The sequence below is a fragment of the Gymnogyps californianus genome, chromosome 8 (assembly GCF_018139145.2).
Source record: "Gymnogyps californianus isolate 813 chromosome 8, ASM1813914v2, whole genome shotgun sequence".
NCBI lineage: Eukaryota > Metazoa > Chordata > Aves > Accipitriformes > Cathartidae > Gymnogyps > Gymnogyps californianus.
Window position 1 is genome coordinate 17,125,514 of NC_059478.1, and position 19,033 is coordinate 17,144,546.

At 40.9% G+C, this 19,033-nt stretch overlaps 1 protein-coding gene and 1 non-coding gene across 2 annotated transcripts; one reads left to right on the forward strand and one right to left on the reverse strand.

Moving 5' to 3' along the window:
• Positions 1 to 189: 189 nt before the first annotated feature.
• Positions 190 to 9,687, forward strand: DNTTIP2 (deoxynucleotidyltransferase terminal interacting protein 2). The gene is made up of 7 exons (XM_050900647.1): positions 190 to 309; positions 1,401 to 3,154; positions 4,662 to 4,797; positions 6,117 to 6,212; positions 6,592 to 6,756; positions 7,915 to 8,024; positions 9,534 to 9,687. The coding sequence occupies exons 1-7, from the start codon at positions 205 to 207 to the stop codon at positions 9,625 to 9,627; spliced, it is 2,460 nt and encodes an 819-aa protein (XP_050756604.1). The 5' UTR covers positions 190 to 204; the 3' UTR covers positions 9,628 to 9,687.
• Positions 9,688 to 14,778: 5,091 nt separating this feature from the next.
• Positions 14,779 to 14,863, reverse strand: TRNAR-UCU (transfer RNA arginine (anticodon UCU)). The gene is given in 2 exon segments: positions 14,779 to 14,814; positions 14,827 to 14,863. It is a non-coding gene; the product is annotated as a tRNA-Arg (tRNA).
• Between the last annotated feature and the right edge of the window lie 4,170 nt (positions 14,864 to 19,033).

A 19,033-nucleotide genomic window follows, 5' to 3' on the forward strand; every position in this document is an offset into this window, starting at 1 on the left:
GTCGACACACCGCACCGTACTGCTCTTTCCTCGCCGGTGCCTGGCGTTCTCCGTTTTATCTGTGTTTATAACCCGGGGTTAACGGCCGCGGGCTCTCTCCCCTCCCGCGCCGCGCGGGGCGGGGCGGAGGTGCCCCCCCCCCACCCCCCGCCGAGCGGCGCCGGAAGGGCGGGCGGAAGGGGCGGGCACGCCGCGGCTGACAAGATGGTGGCCACCAGGAGGGCGGCGGCGCGGCGCAGGGAGCAGGGGGCGCGGGCCGAGGGAGGCGGCGGCAGCCCCTCCGGACCCGAGCCCGCCGACGCGGCGGAGGTGAGAGGAGCCGGGAGCGGGGGGGGGGGGCGCGGGCAGCCGGACGCCACCCGCCGTGCGGGGCGGCGCCGCCGCGGCAGCCATCTTCACGCGCACACGCGGCCTCGCCACGGGAGCCCCGGTGTCTGCAGCAGGCGGGCGGTGGAGCCGGCCGGCTCCGTGGGGCTCGGCGGTGGCGGCTGCGTAGCCTGGACTGGGGGTAGCGAGCGGCGGCGGGGTAGGGGCAGCAGCGTGCCCGCCTGCCGCGCCTCCCCGCCTGTGCCGCAGCGGCGCCCTTCCGCAGCCGGCCCTGCGGGGCGCTGCCGGGCTGGCCCTGCCACCGCCCTCCCTTGTCGGGGCTTGCCGCCGTTGTAGGTTGTTAGACCACTTAACGTTGCGAGTTAAAGGTTAGGGTATTTTTTTTTTTTTTCTTTGCACTGCAGTTATTTTAGCGTTTCTCTGTGGCTTTTCCACTAGACATGCAAACGCTTGCGTAAATACTGATCGTTTAGGTAGCGTGGTTTATGTTGATCCAACCTTGTTCTGTTTTGGGAGGATCCTGCTGTTGCAGAGTGTTTTTTCTTGCCAAAATTTTGAATGGCCTTCCAGGTAACTTACAAGCATCGTTAAAGAAGGAGCTTATACCTACCGTTGCAGTTGCTGTGAGGCCAGTCTGTTCCTAAAACTGCTAAAATTGGTTATGGAAACCATTTTGGGGCACATCCTGCCAGTTGCTAGGCTTCAGTGTTTTATACTTGAGCAAATCTTTGAATGTTTCTGAACATCAGTTCTGGATTTGCTTCCCATGACAGCTTGCCAGAACTTTTTAGAGTTAGAAGATATTTGTTTGTATTTCTTAATGTTTGTTTATATTTCTTAGTGGATGTGTGTGTTTCTTCTCCTGCCTTGCCCAAAAGACAGTAGACAAACTGATAAGCAAGGGATGGTTTGTTAACAGTTCTTCCACATAGATAGGGCTACGCAGAGACAAGTAATATGTTGTCTGCTTGAGTCGATTTGTTTAAAAAGATTGTTAGTGATTTGTATAGCATTTGTATACCATCCTTTTTATGGGTATGTCAATAGCATACTTTTTTTTACTCCTTTTCTAGATGGTATCTGCTGAAGTTAGGACTCCTGTGTCTATGAGGATGACTAGAAGAAGAACTAAATCAATTCGTAAGCCAGAGGTAATTCAGGAATCTCAGTTGGAAGAGTCGGAACATGGAGAAACAAAGTCAGATGTCAGTGATAGCTTAGAGGTGCAAATTACTAGAAATGAGAACACAACTGTTCATTCAGCACAATCAGTTGCTGAACCACAAGCTGATGGGGATGTGTCAGAAACAGAATCAAACTGCTCTGCTGTGTCTGGTCTTCAGACACCTTTGTTTGTAAGAGTAACAAGACGACGACAAATTGTAGTTCCTTATCAACCAGATTCTCCTGACAAAAAAAGACATGACAAGACAGCTTTTTTAAATAAGTTAAGCAGGATTCTAGATGAAGATGATGTCTCTGAAGCTGAGTCTTGTTCCTCTGCTGTTTCTGGTGTCCAGATGCCTAACGTTACCAGAACTCCAAGAAGCAGGCAAAGCAAAAAGAAATTACAGCCAGATACAGTTCGTGAAGCCCAGAGTGAAGATATTTCTGATGCAGAGTCATGCTGCTTAAGTTCTCATATGGAACCGTCCATCACTACCAAACGAATTACTAGGAGCATGCAAATGAAATCACAAGCAGAAAATACTAAGCAGACTGAGAAAGGAAACCGAATTGTTTCAGAAGATGAGAATTTAATTGAGGACACCGTTAAATCTGAGCCAGTAGTAATTTCTGATTCTCGACCTGCTGCAGAACTTGTCTCTGACACAGAAGATGCTTCCTCTGTCACTGAGGATAAAAAAGAACCCAGTTCACCTAAAAGCAAATGTTCTTCCAAATCTGCCAATACAACCCAGAGCGAAGACGTGAAAGAAGAGGTTTTGAATGATGTGACACCCAGCAGTCTTACAAAAATGAAACGAAATTACACTGAATCACCTGGGAAAAAAGCAATAAAAAATACACAGTCTGTTGGGATAGATGATTCAGAGGAAGCATGTGGCCAAATACAAGAAGAACACAGTAAAATACTTGTGAGGGAGGGGAAATTAGAGCGTATGGATCTTTCTTTGACTGATTACATGAGTCCCAAACAATTTTTAGAATCCCAAGGACAAATAACAGCAAATGAAAGTAAAGAAATTCCAGAATGCAAAAGAGCAGATGCTGAGGCAGATGCACAGCAGTCTTCCACCCATGCTAATAAATTAAGAAAGGGTGAGCAAGCTAGTGCAGTGAGCAGCGCACAAAAGGACATAGCTGTTGCACAAAGAACTGATAGCGTTAGTAGATGCAGGATGCTTGAAATCGGTGTGGACAGTGGTGAAGATCAAACAGGAGAATATGCTGAATCTGTATCCCACAGCAGTGAAAGATCAAGCAGTGGAAACGATTCTGTTGCACTGTTTCTGAGCAAAGATGAAAGCGATGAGTCTGAAAATAGTGATGTGGCGGACATAGATACAGTTGAAGAGAATCTGTGTTACAGAGAGGCAGATGAGAGGGCTCCTTCCCTCAACAAATCTTTAAAAAACAGTTCACTGCATGCTGAGGGGCTTTTTGTAATTGATACTGAGCCTGGCATGAGTTCCAGCCAAAAGTATTATCTAGATCAGGTAGACCAAGATAGTGACGCTGAAAGTAAGCATGAAGGAAGTGAAAAAGGTGAAGAATCCTCAGATCTGGAAGAGGCTGAAGAGGAATTGATAGATGAAGATGAGAAAGATGAAGATGATGATTTGCTGAAAAATAAGATTGACATGTAAGTATCTTTCTGGCAATAACTAAAGAATCTGCGTTTCATTCAAGCATATGTATAGGATATGTACATTAAGTGCTAAATGACGTGGAATAAATGAGGGAGTAGTCTCATCACATAAGTCATATTGACGTGGAAAGTGGGGTTGCACAGATTATAAAACACAGATATAGTCCATAAATTGAGGGTTTGGGGTTTTTTCAGTTTTGTACATAGCAGAACAGAACTCTGAAGTATTTAGGCATCTGGAGGCTTTGTATGTGTTTGGCTTAAAAAACAAAATGTGAAACTGGGTTAAACTGGTCAGGTTGACTTAATTGCTTATTCAGGTCACAGTTTTCTTAATTGTTGATTTTTTAGTTTGGATATAAATAACAAAAAGTCCAGTAAATTCCTTACACATTGCCTAATTAGATGATGCTTTTTAATCCTAAACAGTCACATATACTTTTATGTTTTCAGTTCTTGTGCTGTGGGACGGTGACACTTCAAGTGAAATCAGCCCAGCATAGAATCATAGAATAATTTAGGTTCGATGGGACCTCTTGAGCTCTTGTGGTCCAACTCCTGCTAAAATCCCTTTATATGCTTCATATGTTTAAAGCATAATGTTCTGTTTAGGTTGGATGAATAAGTCTTAATCTTCTAAAAACCTTCAGGTTAGCCAGAAGCCTTACAAAAACTTAGCCAAGCATTCAGTGTAAAGGCATTACAGAAGATTAGTCACAGTTTAATAGCAAGTTGTAAAGGGCTTGTATTAATAAGCATTCAAGCTACAATAAATATCTGTTGTACCTCTTTAAATATTACCATATTTCTCCATAATACTTTATAGCTTTTAAGCATTTTTGTCATCAAAAACGTGCTTTTGAGTCAGCCATCGTACATTGTTTGCGGATACATTCCTTTGGCTGCCTGAATGAAGTAATGAAAAAAATGTGAGACATACTAGCTTTGAAAAGTTTAATAACGTTATTCCTAGTGCTGTTATACAGACAAGGACTTAAACATTCCCACGATGAATTCTATCTTCTTCATACTTTTCACTAAGAGTTGGCAATATTTTTACCACCCACATGTTTGTGCTTTTGTGGGTTTTGTTTCTCTTTAGCTAGCAAGCTTCTCAATGTATAGAAGAAGGATGCTGGTCATGAGTTCTTTTGGCAAGGTTAAACAAATTAAGAATTCAATTTTATAGAAGATGGTAATATCTAAGATGATAATACAGCATTAGAGTTAATATGAAAGATTTGTGGAAGTGATTCCACAGGTATTGTTCTTTAATAAACTCTCACTTCATATAATGGCATGATTTTTTTTCTCCCTTATCTTCTGTCAGCTCTAAATTTTGTATTTCTTCTAGATACTGAGACTTAAAATCATTGCAGAACTGAACCTAAGTGGGAAGAATAAGAAAAATATCTTTTCTGTTTATCTTTTGCAGAGGACAGTGGAAGGTTTAGCTGCATGCTTGTTACAATATTCTAATCATTAACTGTTTCTCTTTTAGTTTACATCTTTCCAGCAGCATAGACCCTGGTTTGAATATCAAGAAGCTTGGAGGTTTATATATTAGTTTTGATGCAAAAAACCAGAAGCCTAGATCGAGTGTAATTAAACAACTGAAGGAGAAAAAGAAGGATCAGGTAATGTGTTTACAATTATGCAGTCACCTATGACTACAGTAACAGGAAGATGTTAATTTAATAAGGTTGGTTTACTTGTTTTTAAAGAAGTATCCTGTTTTACGGTTTGCTGAGAACTTCCATTCTTTTTGGCCAAAGTGTGGATTTACGTTTGGTTTTAATGGTAAGAATTTAAATATATGTGACACTTCAGAAACTGAAAAGCAGTGCAAGTACTAGCATTAGCTTGTAAAATAAAACAAAGTTGATTATGCCTGCAGCTTTGCCTAATGGTACATGAGCTGAAGGTCTGCTAACAAGATATTTAGTTGTCCTGGTTTCGGCTGGGACAGAGTTAACTCTCTTCTTAGTAGCTGGTACAGTGCTGTGTTTTGGATTTAGTGTGAGAATGATGTTGATAACACCCTGATGTTTTAGTTGTTGCTAAGTAGCGCTTATCTTAAGCCAAAGACTTCAGTTTCCCATGCGCTGCCAGCAAGCAGGTGTGCAAGAAGCTGGGAGGGAGCATAGCCAGGACAGCTGACCTGAACTAGCCAAAGGGGTATTCCATACCATGGAATGTCATGCCCAGTATAGAAACTGGGGGGAGTTGGCCGGGAGGTGCGGATCGCAGCTCGGGAACTAACTGGGCATTGGTCAGCGGGTGGTGAGCAATTGAATTGTGCATCACTGGGTTTTTTTTCTCTCTCTCCCCCCCCCCCCCCCCCTTGTTATAGTCCTTTTCATTACTATTATTATTATAATATTTCATTATTACTATTGTTAGTATTATATTTTACTTTAGTTATTAAACTGTTCTTATCTCAACCCACGAGTTTTACTTTTTTTTTTCCCTTTCCTTTCCTCCTCCTCACCCCACTAGGAGGGGGGAGGGGGAAGCGGCTGCGTGGTGCTTAGTTGCTGGCTGGGGTTAAACCACGACATTAGTCTACAGTATGAATGAATTTCAGTAAATAAAGGTCTGTATTCTCCCTAATAAGGAATTAGCAGTTTTATTTCAAAAGCACCCTTTGAGATAAAGGGAATGTGTTATTTTCATTGAGACTGTTTTCTTAGGCTCGTCCATGATAGCCCTCTTTATTCTAGAGCATTTGCTATCTCACTTCTTCCAGAGCTAGCCAGCTGCTTTCTGTTGTTGGCCAAGGTTCTGTTTTGACAATCTGTACTACTTTGGTCGTGGATCAAAGAAGTTCAAGTATTGTATTATTATGCTTGCTTAGATTCTGCATGATTCCTTTAGTAGGTTCTGTAAATATGGTTAAGCAGTAAAATTTATATCAGTGAGATGACTGTGTAACATTAAAAAAAAATTCTTACAGCTCTTGCAGAAGAGTATAATAACTCCAGATTTTGAAAAAAAGGAATGTGTCCCACCCTTCAGGGAATCGCTTCACCAGCTAAAGAAACAGCGCAGGGTAAGTGAAGAGCTGATAATGCCTCAAATAACAAAACAAGCTTTCATAGAAAGCCCCATACTGGGACTGTGTGCCTATAGAGGCCTCACTGGAAGTGGAGTGATGATCTGCAATTTAGTGTCTTCCTTGAGCCATCCTGTGAAAGTCATCCTTTTAGTCACCAGGACAGTGAAGTGAAAGATCATGTGCTCAGATGGTACAAATCTGTCATTAATACAGTGCTGATGACCTTCTTATTATAAGGGTCATAAAATACACTATTTAAAGGTACAGAGTTATGTTCTAAATGCTTTATCCATCTTCTGGAGGGGAGAGTTCCCTGCTCTATCCTGTCCTAGTTGCTGAATGCAAATCTATTATTCTTGGTATTGCATCCTAGGCAGAGCGAGAGAAGACAACAGGTGACGGCTGGTTTGGTATGAAAGCGCCAGAAATCACAAGTGAACTGAAAAATGATCTTAAAGTTTTGAAGATGAGAGCTTCGTTGGACCCTAAGCATTTTTATAAGAAGAATGATAGAGATGGTCTACCCAAATATTTCCAGGTAAGGAAGCAGCAGAACGTGGCATTGTACTGCTGAAGTTTTGAACAGCTATTCTTATTCCCTGCCTATGTTGTAGGAAGCCTCTACGTTGATTTCATTTCATAGCTTAATTATTAAAGCATTTTGATTACTTGGCTGCAGTTTACAACTGCTTAACTCTATATTACTGCTGTGTATATGCTGGGGTTTTTTAATTTCAGCTGATCTCATAGTAGTGAACAAACATCTGACTTAATCTGTACTCTGAACCCTCAGGGGACTAGATTTTCAGTGCTTTTTTAAAGTATTAGCCTTTTTTAACAAGAGTGTAGAAAATAATTGGCATTTATTTTCTTACGAGCTAATACAATTTGAATGGAGACAGCTAGTGTTGTGATCAGCCAGAATTTCTGCTGCTGTAGCTCTCAGCTTTGAAGTAGTTTGCATAAAGAAAATAATTACTGCAGAAACTATAGAAGTAGGCTTCCATCTGCTTACAGCTGTTTGAATAGTTAGATGCTTGAGGAAATTGTTTTCATTTCTCAAAATATTACCACTTCACTCTAAAGGGTGGGTCTTGTTGTATGTTTTGAAGTTTCTGGGCATAGAAAAACTTAGACGGAAGTGTTCCACATAATGAGATCTGCACAGGTCTGTTTTCACTACATGTACTCCATGTATCTCCACTACTAACTGGAATCATCAGAACTGGCTAACGTGCCAGTTGGAAAAAATGTGATGCATTCCAGGATGAAGCCCTTGTATTAGAGCTGGATTAACTGCTGTTTAGCCATCTAGCAAAACCACCACAATGACAGAGACAGGAAAGAGTTAAGATGGTTATAAGGGTTTCCTTTCCCTCCTTGGGAAAATGTTTAAAAGTTAAGAACTGGATTTCTTTTGTGAATACAAGCGTTGATGCAGCAGTCCAGTGTTGAAAACTTGAAAACGATACAGTCTTAAAGCTCAGGCCCTCCTCTGTGCACTAAACAAGACAAAAAGTGACTCTGCATACAAAACATTGCTTAATTCTTTTGATATTTTGCCCTCTTAAGATACCATTCTGATCTTCTCTGTAGGTGTCTCTACACTTGTCACTGAGGATTTAAAAAAGAAAAAAAAGTCAAAATAATCAACATCTTGCTGTACAGTAAGAATGTTTTCATTTCTGTTTTCTAGGTTGGAACTGTGGTTGATTCTCCCATAGACTTTTACCATAGTCGAATCCCTAAGAAACAAAGGAAGAGAACAATTGTTGAAGAGCTGCTTGCAGATTCTGAGTTTAGAAGGTATTTAAAAACAGTTTTGTAATTCTAATATCCTATGTAAGAGAGGAGTATTTTTAACTATATAACTTTTCTTGGTTTTATTCAGCTTATATGGCTTTTTTTATACTTCAAAGAAAACTTTTTAGTCTGCTTTAGCACTTCAGCAGCACTGCCATTGAGAAGATCTAAGGGATAGGGGATAATTAGACTGAGACAGCATATTTTTTATCTTCATAAAACGGTTTTATCCAACTGAGGTCATCGCTATTGGCAGCCACTCTTAAAATAATGTCAGTGTTGAAGAGACACATATCAGCCCTATTCTGGTTCACTTCTAAAATAAGTGTCTGCACAGGCTTACACCAAAAACCAAAGGCTCTGAATGAGTGATTTATGCCTATGCATGCACTTTTTTTTGTTGTTTAAAGACTGATTAATTTTTCTTGGCATAATTGATAGAAAAGTGCTGACTGTAATTCTGTGAAAGTTGATATGATTTCATTTTATAAGCATGTCAGTCTGCCAGCTGTCATAGGAATCAAAATTGTGCTAGAAGTCTTACTTGAAGAATATGATTGGATTAATTAATGTCTGCCTAACCTACAAGTTCTGGAGTAGATCCCTTAGTTGATCCGTTCTGATATTGGTTATTACATGATGTTAATCTGCACCTTTTGTTTTTTTCTCCACATAATGACATGTTTTCTTGGAAGTAGTACATGATTTGAGATTATAAGGTTGATGTCAGGCTTGTAAATTAATTATTAATGTTAGGAAGGCAAGTTAATATAGCTATTTCTTAACTGGCTTTCTGGCTTGACCTGATTTATAAGGTATTTATTAGAAGCTATTTATAAAAATGAATGTATTTGAAATTTGATCAGTTAATTTATGTTGCGGTTAAGTAAAGGCTTTAACCAGATACTTCAGCATTAGTGCAGATATTTGTCAGGTTTCAGTGTTGCAATTAAAAGCCTCAGTACTGCTCAGCATGCAGTGATCCGTTGTGGTAATTGGTACAGGTACATAAGAATCTGTATTAGAGGAGCTAGCAACTCATATTCAGTAAGTATATCCTAGTCATTGTTTAGTGTTAATCTCATCTCGGTTTTCAATCTTGAGTAGCATAAGGTTGATTATCTTGCGTTTGCTGAGAAGGCAGTATACAAATGGGTATAATTTGTCCATAGTATTGTCGAAATTGATGAGTCTTCCCACTGTAAGCAGTAGCAGTGTTTTAGCAAACTGTCCAAAATGTGATTGCATATGCAATGAAGAACCCCCTGGTTATGCCAAAATTAATGATTCTTCAATCAAATTTACTTCCAAAACAAATTTACCTGCATTTATCATTAGTCCAAGTGTTGATTTCCCTTTACCTATGCATAAGTGTATAAAATTAAAGAAATCTGACTCAGAAAACATGAGAGAACTCAGTTTGGCAAATTATATATGTAGAGTACTTTCCATGTTATCTTTTCCTGAACTTTGGTTGACAATGCTTAAAAGTAAATTATCTATTTTGTTCAGATATAATAAAAAGAAGTATCAGGAGATCATGAGTGAAAAAGCAGCTTTTGCAGCAGGGAAGAGGAATCGGAAGAAGAAGAAATTTCACAATTAAGACTTGAAGAAAAATAACAAGCTGGAACAACTTATTTGTTATAAAACTTTTTACAGAATGCTTCAGTTGTGGTGTTTTTTTCTTTTTAAGATTGCAGGTCGTGCAAATTGAGGTTTAGGGTACTTCTTGCAGTGAGAATTGGGTAGGGAGCTTTATCAAATGATCAGGTATCTAAATTTAAATTAATTTACATTTTAAAACTAAATTTTTATTTAAATTAATGTTCATGTAAAAAGATAACGATATGAAAGCATATTGTTAAATCTGAGCACAAAATCCAGCTTCATGGATTGTGGTCTTTTCAGGCTTCAGTCTTTACATCAGTGAATTAGTAAATTCAGTTTAAAGTTATGTGTGTAATTCACCTTGGCTCCCGTTATGTGCCAGAACGAATTTTTCCATGTCTTGTCAGAGGTGCTGCTGGCCAATTCTGTAATAGAAGGTATTGAGAAATAGTTTGGTTGTGAAGGGTTTATTTCAACACTGACCACAATAGGATTCAGAATGTCCTGGAATTCAGTGTGTACACATACACTTTTTAAAAATATCTCTCTCTCTCTATATATATAAAAATCAATTAATTTATAAATAGATATAAACAAATAATAAAGAAGCTATAAATTACATATTGTTTAATAAATAAAATAATGTAAATATCTATTATATATAAAATTTTAACATTCAGTCATATGTTGCTTTTATTAATTTTTACCATTTGATAATTGTCTAATGATCTTTCTGAAAATGACTTGACAGTGGGGTCCATTATCTAGGGTGTAGTGTTCAGATTGTGGTCTGGTAGCTGACTTGGAATAGTTCTTCAGGTAAATGAATAGAGTGAGTTTGGAAGGCCTCTGCTACCATTATAGAACCAGAGTTGGCATCAGCTCAGTTCCCCTTTAGTGAAGGTTCATAACCTTTTGTGATTGTCAGAACTGTTGTGGTATTTGGTTGGTTTTTAATGACCTGGTTATTACATTGCTGTTACAATTAGTGTAACTCAGTTACTGCCCTTAGGTGGCAGAAAAGATGGATAATAGAAGAAATAAAACTGTTGCTATATTGTCTTAGGTAGATTGGGTGAGAAAGATTTAGGACTGATTATCAGAGGACCAGCAGTGTTGATTGTTTTCTTACCATATGAACACTGAATTCTAAAGGTTGCAGATCTTGTACAAGAAGTTTAAGACCAATGTTTAACCATGAAATTTTCTACTACTGAGAATGAGAAGTAGTTGGTTTTTTAAGGATTAGCTATTTGTGCTGGACATAGCTACAATGAAGTGAGCATCATGGTATATATTGATCACCAACTGAAGCTTGAAAATTTTCCCCTGATCCTTTGGGGGTTTTTATATTCTTCTGAAGCTGACCATAATGTTTTGCTACCAGAGACAGATGGGAATCTAGATTCCTTAAAAAGTCTTGACTGCCTGGAGGTGAATGGTGTGCAAAGTAAAGTGAATTCATTGGGAAGTATCAAACACATACAAGTAGAACCACCTGTCCCCAAGTCTCAGCTAACATGCAGATGCTATTCTAATACAATTATATGTATGCTAATAATCTCGATTCTCTGTAAATGATAAAAAAGCCAACAAAAACAACTGTGGTGTCTTGTTCTCTGGATGAGACATGGAAGCACAAAAAAGTTAATACTGAACGGTGAGGGAAGAAAACAAGGCACCACAGTAGTTGTCGTTCTGTTGCATCCTGGGATGTTCAAGTGCAACTTTGGAAAACCAATGTACAACTCTGAAAGACCTTAAAAGAGAAATGCGAGCTTTGGTGTTACACAGCAAGCAACAACTTGATGTCTGTTGCTCAGGCTGCTCAATAGCTAGTTACAGAAGTTACTTCACGTACAACATAGCTAGTGAAGGATTTGTTTCATATTCTATATCCTTTCTTTCCCTTCTTTTGATTTTTCTAATGTCTTCTGTTTTGCCACACACTGTGCCCAGCAAGTGCCCATGTTCTTCTGTGTGAACAAGAGGTGAGATGTACTGGACAGTGTTCACTGGGCTGCAGGGTAGTACTTGCGCGTTGTGTTTGCCAGCTTGCCAGTCAGCTATTGCCTGAGCTTGTGCTTCAGCCTCTTTTAGTTAAGGCACTAGTTAGTGTACCTTTTCTTAACCACCAGTTTTCATAAAAGCGTAGGCAGGTAGTATTTTGGACTCCTCTACCTTTCAATTAAATTTGATTGAAATTGACATAAGGTTTAAGTTGCTGGGGAGAAAGTAGAAACAAAACACACCATGTGATTGCCTAAGCTTATCAGGTTATCAGATTTCTTTGAAAATACTCAAATACATCAAAAAATTATTTGTGAAACACTAGCATCGTTTGAGAAACTTTGTCTATCAATTGCAAGCAATATTTTCTTTTAATGGCTGTCAGAAATATTTGTGTTAATTTGTAATTCTGCCTTTATTGACATAAACCATTATTAACAAGAAATTTCCCGGAGAGTAAAGGGCAGTAGGTACCGTGTTGGGTTTTTTAATATATGCACCTATTGCTGTTTTGGATGTCACTGGAATGTTTTGTATGGACAGTAATAATTCCTTTCTCCTGTTTCTTTATGCTCCCCTTGGTTTTGCCAGTATGCCTTTTTCTTCTTGCCCTTGGGGCAGAGACTATCCAATGGTTGTACAGCCCAGTGAGTTCACAGTCCATTTCCTAGATGTTGCAACCAAAAGACTGTAATGAAAAGGGATTAGGCTGACAGTGGCTGAGGTGTTGCTGCTGTGGTGCCACTAGTAGACATGGTTAGTTTAGGAACAGAGGTAAAATACTTCTGACTTTTCTCTGTCGTGCTCTCATTGTTCACGCTTCTTCCTTTTTCCTTCTTTGGGGGTCTTTAATCTTCTCTCTGTAATCAACTTAGTCTCCTTAGAACTGAAGGTGTCTTCTTATCATCGCTCTTTTTCATGTGATAAAACTATTTTTGATCTCTTAATTTTTAAGAAGTCCTGTCTTTATCACAGGAGCCTACCTAGGTAAGTCTTGCTGAGACGTGGAATCTTGCCATAACGCAGGTTGGAAGGGACCATGAGAGCTTGTCCTGCCCAGCCTCCTGCTCAAAGCAGGGTTAGACCAGGCTGCTCAGGGCTTTATACAGTCAGGTCTTGAAAACCTACAAGGATGGAGACTGCGCATTTCCCAGAGCTCCACTGCTTCACTCTCCCCGCAGCAAAAAAAGTTCTTCTTCATATCCGGGCAGATGTAAGGATTATTATTGATTACTAGACTGCCTCTTTGCCTTCACATTGCTTTCTTTAGTTACTCCATAAATTTGTAACAAGCAGCAGCTGTCCAATTTATATTGTTTGCTGTAATTCTTTCTGAAATACTATGTTGTCTGTGCAACATTTTCCTCAAAAACCTCTTCATACAAATACTCTGTGGAATTGTGTCCCTATACTTTTCCACTTGAGTTCACATTAGCATCTGTTGCACAGCCGGTATCGCAGGAGAGCTGTCCCCGTGCTTACCTCTAGGAAATGCCTTGGTCCTTGAACCTGCAATTTTCTTTTTCTTTTGGACTGTAGCCCTTAATTAACTTCTGCATTTTTAGAGTATTGATTATGTAAATATTGCTTACAATATGCAAACATGTATATGTAAAAGCCTCTGCCTTCAAATTTTTTTCACTAGGAACTAAGTAAATTTTATGAAGCTATCCTCAAATACAAATAAGGGAAATAGTATTTGGACTGAAATGCATTGCTGGAAGTGACTGAAGGAGGAACATTTTGTCTTCTGTCATATGATTTAGTTGCTTTTTATGGGGTTAACAGAGAGAGGTTTTGGTTTTGCTATTTATCTGCGAATTCTGAGAAAGTTTGATGTTTCTGTAAAGGGCTATGTATATTTTATAGCTAGATGGCATTCTTGAGTGGGTTACTGTGCTGCAAAACAGTGATAGTTAATGTTCCTGATGGTGTGTTTCATTTTCAATTATGTGGATTTTTCCTTTATTGCTTTTAAATAAACATTATTACAGTTTGAAAAAGAGGCTGTAGTCACACATGCAGGATTAAAAATAATTTATCAAAAAACCCACAAATTGAATAAAATCATGAATAAAATGATGAATCAGATGAATTTACAATTTATTCAATCCTGAGCAAAATCAAGGACGTTTGTTTGGTGCTGCTACTGTTTTGTGTTTTACCACCCACTTTTTTTTGATTGCTGTTATTGAAATGGCTCTTCATCTTCCATCTATAGGTATGTGTAAGTTAGGAAGAAGAGCCAGTATTCAACCGTTAAATGCTTCAGTTTTGTCTACTGCATTTTGTGGGCTTGTTTTGTTGCTCGGAAGTAACTTTAACCAGAAATGTATCGTGGACCATCGCTGAAGTGCCTCCAGGAAAGGCACAGTCTTATTTTTCAAGTAAAATTACTTTCCGAAGACTGTCCTAGAAACATAACAGCGTAAGTAGGCTGGTTTGTACGCACTGACAAATTTGCTGGAGTTGTGGCTGTCGCGGGGGTTTGCTTGGGGGCTTTTCTTTTCCATGTATTTTTAAAACACTTGTTGCGTGTGGCAGCGGGGAGCCGGCGGTCAGGCGGCCGCCCTCCTTCCTTCGGGGAGCCCCGGCCCGCTGGGGGGGGGCTGCAGCGGGCGCCACGCGCGCCTCCGCCCTCCCCCGCCGCGCGCGGACGGCGGTTGCTGCCCGCGCGCCTCAGCGCTGCCTCGCGCGCGGACGGCGGTGGCTGCCTGAGGGCAGACGACGGGACGGGGAGGAGGAGAGCCCTTCTCCCGCTGGCTTGGAGGCAAACGGCCACTCGCCGTGGCGCCCATCCTCGGCCCTCCGCCTTTCTCGCTGGCGGTGAAGCATCTTAACGTCGCTGGGGCCGCGCGTAGACGGCCTGTTCGCTGCCACGCTCGGTGGAGGCTGGTGCCGTTGTCTCCGCCCGCTCCCAGCCTTCCCCGCTCTCCGTTAGGCACGCCGGGAGGCGGGGCCCACAGAGCCTCCCTAACGGGAGAGGGCCGCCGGGGACCGTCAGGTGAGGTGGCCGGATTGCTCCGGCGGTGAGGTAAGGGACGGGAGAGTGGGGTAAAAACGTTTCAGCCGGGGGGGGGGGGGGGGGGGGGTGGTGGTGTATCACGGACGGGACGGCCACACAAAAGGGAAGTTACGACTCCGCCGGGACTCGAACCCGGAACCTTTGAATCCCTTCACCCTCTAGAAGTCCAATGCGCTATCCATTGCGCCACGGAGCCACCTGTTGGAGTGTTTGCACACCGCCCATAGAGCCTGCGCGCGACGCTCTCTGGCCGGCGCCCCGTGCCCGCGGCCTCTCAGGAGGGACCCGGGCTGCGGGGGGCTGCAAGCGGGCTGCGGGTAAACTGTCTTTCACGCGTTAGCGGTGAACACTTTATCTTTTTTCTCTTTCTTTTTTTCGACCAGTCTGCATAGGCTTAGTCTTACGAGCCGCTGTATAAACGACTCTCGAGGCAGCCTCTACGTGCCGCTTGAGCGCTGCCCACGATCGGGTCCCGGGTGGGGCCCACAGCTTGCTGTTAAGCTCTCGCCATAGGGCTACATCGTTATTTCTTGTGAAAGACTGACTTTTTTTTAGTTCATCAGTAATGCGTATAAAATATTTGTCGTCATCCCACTTGGGCGTTTTCAATAGTAATCCTTATGTTTGGGGGAATATAATTATATTCCCCAATTGCCTTATATTGGGGAACTGTTCCTCCAAATGTCCATAAATTTGCATAAGGAAGTCTTTATAGGATTGGGTCTTTTTACACAGATGAAGGTGATACATTGATGAATTAGATCAAATGATTTTGCTTTAACAAATATGAACATTTCTCATATTGCAATTATTTATAATGTGCTTTTAACAGCACTCCACTTCTGGAGTAATCATGAACGTTTCAGACAAAAAAAACCCCAACCTTTCAGTCATAGCATCAAGGATATGGAAACTACACTGGGTCAGTTCTAAAGTTATTTGGAACCAAGTTATTTTAACATTGGTGATTTTCAGCATTGTAGGTTTTTAGCGACAGCCTAAACACAGGGGTTTTGTTTTTAAACAACAGCATCTGAATTAAAGGAACCTAGAAAACTGTGGTTATGTTTACTGGGCATCCCATGCACTGCAGCGTTTTGCTGGCTTTCCAGTGCCACATGAGACAAAAAAAATACTGTGTGGGAATCTGAAAGACCAGACATAAGTGACCAGTAAAAATATGTCCATGCAATCTCTGCTAGACACTGCAGCAACTTATTCTGAGTCGACAGGTAGAGAAATAGGATGTGGGAATCACACCTGGAAATTAGTGACTGAGAATATTTTGGAGACATCAAAAAAAAACTTGTGAATGCAAAGAACAAAAAAAATACATTAGGGAAATAATATTCTATTACGTGACAGTATTTTCAATGTGGGTGAAAACATTACAGTATACTTGGATCATTGTTCCAAATACTGTGAATGCCTATTACTAAATCCATTAAAGGGAGCAATGACTGAACTATATTTGTTCTAAAATCACAGTAAAACCCTTAGTGGATTCAGTAAACAAAGATGTTCCCTTAAAAGCTGTAATTATGGTCTGAAACAAGTTTTTGATGTTATTTTTTTAAATCAAGAGTAGGCGTATTAGAAACCCCAGAAGACAAGAGTATGAGGTTATTCTTTAACCCTCCCCAAAACTGAATTCTAAGCCCAGGCGAAGCCTATGGCTTTCTGCTTCTGGGGTGACTCCCTGGCTCGGCTCTCCCGCGGCCGCCCCCGCCGGGCTCGAGGAGGGGGCACGGCGCTGCCAGGCACCCGGTCGCGCTGGAGGGCTCAAGAGAGTGAGCTGGGGCCGGAGCGGGCAGGGCTGGAAGGAGATCTGCTCTGTAGTGCCCTCCCTGGCCTACGTCATGCAGTAAAACGGTTTTGTGAGAATCTCGTGTTTCACTTAATAATAATTTAAAAGTATCAGTATCCAGACGAGTGGAGAAAAACGTGAAAATAAGCTCACCCTAAAATCTGAGGAACCAGGAAGCTGATCAAATCGATGTAAAATAAGCTGATTAGGATACACAATCCACTCGCCATTGCATCAAGGGCTGAGATACCGAGTGTAATGAATAACCAAGGTGACTCAGGTAATGAAGGCACACTGGTAGTACGCCCCGTGATTCCCATGAAGTCAGCTAGTGTGCCTGTGGCCAGCAGTGAGCCAAAGCTCATGAGCTGGCTGATTATTAAATAGCTCCTGCAATGCTGCACAGAAAATGGGGGGGTTACTGGAAGGGTTCAGTAGTTACAGCAAGTACCATATTGGAGGTACACCCCCCAAGCTAACAAACTTGTGGAGCCAGAGCAGTTGTAAACACAGACCAAGAATCACTAAGTTGTACAAGATTCAGAGCAGGTCTGATTGAATTTACAGGCTCTGGGTCCATATGGTCTTGCCCCAACTGCTCTGTTATGGACAGAACTCTTCATAGTGTTTCTGGTAAAGGAATGCAAAGTGTGGAAAGTTTAATTTGAGTCCTCAAGGCCCTGCACTGCATAAAAGAAACAGAAATTTTGTTTTTAAGAACTGAGTTGATCTTTGGAATAATAAGCTTAAATGTATGTTTGTGCAACTCAAATAAACCACTTGTAAATAACTAAGAATCGCCGTAAATATCTTGTAGTTTGTGAATACCTGGGCACATTTATTGTGGGGTGAAGTGAGTGTACCTCACCAATGTGATTTGGTAACATGGTACCTTTGGACAGCACAGCACTGAATGACTGCAGATAGTGAAGACTCAGTTTGCTGTGAGAAGACTAGTTCTGAAGGTGTACGAGTAAAGAATCCTGATACTCATATGATTGTTATTTCCCCTCATTTTCGTTTTGGTTAGTTGGTTTACACAGGTAGGTAAAGGCTGGCTGTTGATTCTGTTTATGCAGGAGGACTGACTGGGGAAGCATTTGGAAATTTTGCAGAGATATTTCAAATTATTCGAGTCAGTTTCCTTTTTTATTCTGTAAATGTAGTCCCAATGCAAAGTCCACCTTTCCTTTTGGACAGCAGATGGAGCTACTGCATGAGAAACAGGACAGCTCTCGTTCATGAACTAATGAAATGTGGTATGTTAGGCAAAAACAACAGATCAGATTAACTTTTGCTGGCGCCTGGACCTGGATCGGTCCTTTGGACTTTCCCTCTTCTGGGACCGGCTGAAGTCCACTTCTGTTGCAAGCTGGCTTTCATCTTAGCTCCTCTTCAACTTTGTGCTCTGTTCCAGGGAGTAGAAGTTTCTTGGAATACAGTTGTGCTGGTTTTAGTTACTGGCACTTAGAAAATTTTTGCTAAACTCAGCTAGGTGCCATTTTGCTAATTTTAAATAGGAGGAGAAACTGAGGTAGGAATACCTTGACACAAGACAGCAAGTGCATCAATGGCAGGCCAAAAATAGCACTGTCCTATACCACTCTTATATTGATTTAAAAAAAAAAACAACTAGAAATTAATTATGAAGTTGAAGTGTTCTTCGAGACATTTTTTACAACTTAGGTTTCAGCATTAACTTCTGTCATGATGAAAAAAATGCTATGTACTGTATATCCAATTAATTTTGGTAAGGTTTGAGCTTCAGTGAATTTATTAAAAAGGCAATTTCTAAATTTACAGAGCTTCCACAGATGTTTGTTGGGAGTACCATCATCTTTCTCCACGAACCTTTATAGTAAACATACTTGTTGAGAGTAAGAGGTCATAGAATGCTGCAGACAAAGAGGTTGTTATGTATAGATTACCTAAATGTACACGATCTGTACATTTCAGGTTCTTTTCTTTCTCTCCCTTGAAGTGGGGATTATTACAACCCTACTGCTATAATGATTCATCTGTGTAGTGCAGCAAGAGAAAGCACTCTTTGAACTGGCGGGAAAAATGCTGGGATGCACAGGGCCTGAGGATACTGAAAAGAACTCTTTCAGGGAGGGTTTATTTCGGTAATTTACAATTTGATTTTTTTTTAAATTTATTTTCTGAACATGAAGATAAATGCTTCATGTTGTAGATACTTCTGCATCTCTGCCTTTTCCTCAGCGGAAAAGGAGGCTGTAATCTCCATTTGACTATCAGGACATTGGAGAATTACCCCTCTTTGTCAGGCTGCCAGCAGGAAGACTGCTGTTAAGAAGGTCTTCCGATTATCTTATTTATGGCTGTTGTTGGACTAATACATGTTCTGTCCTCTCAAGTATGTTTGGGTAGGTAGGAGTAATTCCCAAGGGCAGTGTCTTGAGGAGTTGAGGGGACATGAGCCATCATGCCAAATCACTCCTACAAGGGAGTACAATGTTAATTCTACAGACAATGTTAATTCTGTGTAGCTCTGTTAACAGATCAGCTGCTGCAGAGCTAGCTGTGAGATGAATACAG